Source organism: Callospermophilus lateralis, chromosome 1, assembly GCF_048772815.1.
Source record: "Callospermophilus lateralis isolate mCalLat2 chromosome 1, mCalLat2.hap1, whole genome shotgun sequence".
Taxonomy (NCBI): Eukaryota; Metazoa; Chordata; class Mammalia; order Rodentia; family Sciuridae; genus Callospermophilus; species Callospermophilus lateralis.
This window is the reverse complement of record NC_135305.1, coordinates 12318298-12322216: the sequence shown is the minus strand read 5'-3', so window position 1 is coordinate 12322216 and position 3919 is coordinate 12318298. Positions and strand designations below refer to the sequence as shown.

The following is a 3919-nucleotide window of genomic DNA, read 5'->3' as shown; positions in this document are numbered from 1 at the left end:
TGGAGTGTGAGAGGTCAGTGGTTAGGGAGACTTTCCTTGGTAGTTCTAAGCCCTGTGCAAATTCCACTCATTCTGGAGGGAAGGTTTTTTTTTTTTTTTTTTTTTTTTTTTTTTAATGTAGTGCCTAGAGGTTGATAAATAAGATATCTACACAAGGCATGAAGGGACAGGGAAGTTTTGTGTTTTGAGAAGGGAAATTAGGGTCATGCTAACATTTGAAGAAAAGTAGTTAGGAAAGAAATTGAACAGTTAAGAAATAACGGGCAAGCTGGTGGGGTGGCACACACTTGTAATCCCAGATACTTAGGAGGCGGAGGCAGGAGGATTGCAAGTTTGAAGAGACTGATGTTTGAATAAAATCTGAAATCACCCAAGTTGTTTTACATCAGTATGGGCCACAGAACAACAGGGTGTCTCAACAGAAAATAAAAAGGGCTGGGGATGTAGTTCAGGGGTAAAGCCCTGGCCTAAGCACGCAGGAGGACCTGGGTGCAATCCCTAGCGAAGAAACAAGGCGCAAAATATGGGTATTTTAACCGTCCATGGATCCTCTGTCCTATTAGCATTTCCCTGCACCTGGCTCTGAAAAAGAATAGGCAAACGCAGGTTATGCAAATTAAGACAGGTGTCATTGAGCTGAGAGTCATTTGCATGCCCAGGGAGATTGCCATTATTGTCATTTCAAATCCTGGGGGATGGGGCTTTGCTGGTGGCTGGGCTTTTGCATAAATCCAGGGAGAGGGATTTCTAAGTGTCAGGTCTCAACAAGATGGTTTAGCCAGAGATGCTGTTTTTCCTTGCAGATGTGCCTCAGCCCGTAGAGTAGGACCCAATCTGAGCTGACCCTCACTGGAGAAGATGCCTTCCTCAACCACCTTGATCTTCATGGTCATCTTCTGCCTGGAGTCATTGGCTGCTATGTTGCAGAATGGCTTCGTGATCACTGTGTTGGGCAGGGAGTGGGTGCGGTGCCAGGCACTGTCGGCAGGCGACATGATTATGACCAGTCTCGCCGTCTCCCGGTTCTGCCTGCATGGGATTGGCATCCTGAACAACTTCCTGGCCTCCTTTAAGTTTTGTTACCACATTGGCTACCTCAACATCTTCTGGAACTTCCTCAACAATCTCTCTGTCTGGTTTACCTCCTGGCTTGCCGTCTTCTACTGTGTGAAGATCTCGTCCTTTTCCCACCCTGTTTTCTTCTGGTTGAAGTGGAGGATCTCTCGGTTAGTGCCCAGGCTGCTGGCGGGCTCCCTGGTCATCTGTGGCCTGTCATCCAGCTTCTTTGTCATTGAACAAGCAGTTAATCTTGAGATGATCAACTCCCAGAATCCCCACGGAAACTGTACTGCTGCTCCGGCAGTACTGACCTCTCGGTACTACTTTTTATGTAATGTGTGGTTTATGTGGCTCATTCCATTCCTTCTGTTCCTGGTGTCCATCTTCTTGCTCATGTTCTCTCTAGGCCGGCACATGGGGCAGATGAGGAACGGCAGGCCTGGGCCTGGCGATCCCAGCATCCAGGCTCACAGCATGGCTCTGAAGTCCCTTGCCTTCTTCTTTATCTTCTACAATGCGTATTTCCTGTCCCTGATCATTTCTGCTATGAAAATCACACCCATCCAGAGTCACTGGCATTGGATCAGGGAAGTGCTAACCTACGCAAGCATCTACCTGCACTCCCTCATCTTGGTGCTAAGCAGCTCCAAGCTGAGAAAGGCCCTGAAGACAAAGTTTTCAGACCTGTGTGCTGCCAGTTCCTAGGTTTTGAAGGCCCTGAACAAAGGGTGATTTGGGTCTTAAGTTACCCACATCTGGAACCAGTACTGTGGTGAACAGTCCCATGTGGCAAGACTTCAGAAGGTTTGGGTACTTTCTCTTTTCAGGTCTTCCTCTCTCCACCACCCACTCTTTGCATGTCCCACTAAATCTTTTTCCATCTCTCTGTGTTCCTACTGTCTCCTTCACTGTGGCTAAACCCTAATCTGAGTCCCAAATCCCTTTTACCTTAGCTGAGGGCCTCATTTCCTCACAGGCCTGTCAGACTCTCTGTGCAAGCAACCTAAGAACATTCTCCAAGCTACACTCCCTTTGTGAAGACTTGTGACCATCATCAATGGTCTCCACAGGCAACCAAAAGTTGTTTTTAGTGGCCTGGATTCCCAACACCACCCCCCTTGTGACACCAGCTGCCTCCTCATCTCCTCATCTCCGTCTCTCTGCAGTACAGCTTCTTTCCATCTCCCCACATCTCCTTCCCTTCCACCATTTATCCCTTGGCCCACCAGAGAATTGAAACGTCCCTCAGGTTTTTTTTTCTTCTTCCCTTCTTTCCTTTCTCTGCCAATCTTTGCCGTTCCCATCTTTTGTGTCCTAGAGATTGATTCTACCCAGGACGCTTTCTCAGTTTGATCCCCTGGAAGGCTAAGGACACACAAGAGCTTTGTGCTTCTTCAGCGGACACATAAGCTCGTTGTGCTAACCTACCACATGATTTCATGTGTTGGCCACATGCTGCATCTGGCGTGGAAATGTTTTTAGGGTTTGGCCAACAGAAGATAGACGGAAAATGAAGGGAATTCTCAAACAAGTCTTAATTTTGATAATTCTGTTCTTCCCGGCTGGCTGTTACCTAGGAGGTGCCTCCTGGATGCTATTGCCTAGGATGTTAATCTCCAGACAGAGCTTGTACACTGAGAGTACGAAGAAAATCATCAACCTCAATATCCATTTATTGTTTATCTTCTTCAAATTCCTATTATTCTGTGTATCTTATGAGGTATACCAAGTAGTACATAGATATAATTAATAATAAATTTGCATATGTTTGAACTAGTCAAACGAGGAGTAATTAATAAATAACACGACAGAAAGGGAGTTACAATGAATTTCAAATAAATAACTTCATTGTATGGTAAATTGTCCAGCAACCCTGGAAAGCTGAGACCCCTCAAAATTACGTTTCAATGTTAGCTGGAGTCCAAGCTATAGCAGGAGAGAGAGGGATGCCCAGAGAAGGGAGAGCAGACTGATTAATTTTCTCTAGGAAAATGGTGATTAAAGCTTTAAAAGAGGATATTTTTAGGTTGTTGGCAAATAGCACAGAGCGTAGGGACGAGAGGTAGAGCAGAGGGGCCTTGTGGGAAATGGTGCTATGGCCACACTAATACTCTAGAACCTTTGGGTCTAACTGAATTGGGCCACCAACTGAATACACAGTAGCCTCATCATCAAGCACAAAGGGTCTTTCTTTTTAAACTCATTTTGCAGCAACATGAGTGAGCTGATGCCACAGAGGGCTGGGTGGGGGCAGCAGAGGCAGGAGCATCAGGGTGACTGCTCCATCCCCTCTTCAGCTGTGAGCTTCTGGAAGACTGTCTGTCCCTGGGCATCTCTGCAGCCCTTTCCTGAAGGTCTCAGGTGGAAAGGGCCTGGTGATCTGACTCAAATTCTGCTGCATTTTCACACCCCTCACATCCCTTGAGTTGTGCCAGAGCTTCTATTCAGAGTTCTTCATTGGTTGGTATTCTCAGCCTCCTTTCCTAAACTCTAACTCCTGAGCATTAAAAGTGTTTGGTGGCTTCTCCTTGATTAAAGAAAAGGCCCAGTATCTCATCCTGACTGTCCTGGCTTGCTCTGGTCTCTCTCCAGCCTATCTTTCCAGATCAATGTGCCACCTTCCCTTCTGTGAATCCCCTCTGGTACCCAACCTTACCTAATCATTCTTGACATAAGCATATTCCCACCGCCTTTCCTGATGCTTTGTCCTCTGCCAACATGTAAGAAAGCAGCTTTCTTGTCCTACAACAATGAAGCTTCTGCTACTGCTGCTGCTGAACTCTTTGGAGAATCCTTGGGATGAGAATAGGAGGATGCACAAGGTTTAGAAACTTTTCTTTTTCACCCTTGTTAAGTAAGC

At 46.4% G+C, this 3919-nt stretch overlaps 1 protein-coding gene across 1 annotated transcript; it reads left to right on the top strand.

The window, feature by feature from the left end:
• The first annotated feature begins 858 nt into the window (after positions 1–858).
• Positions 859–1764, top strand: LOC143402370 (taste receptor type 2 member 143-like). Its single transcript, XM_076859812.2, has one exon. It carries the CDS (start codon positions 859–861, stop codon positions 1762–1764), a length of 906 nt encoding a protein of 301 aa, XP_076715927.2.
• The last annotated feature ends 2155 nt before the right edge of the window (positions 1765–3919 follow it).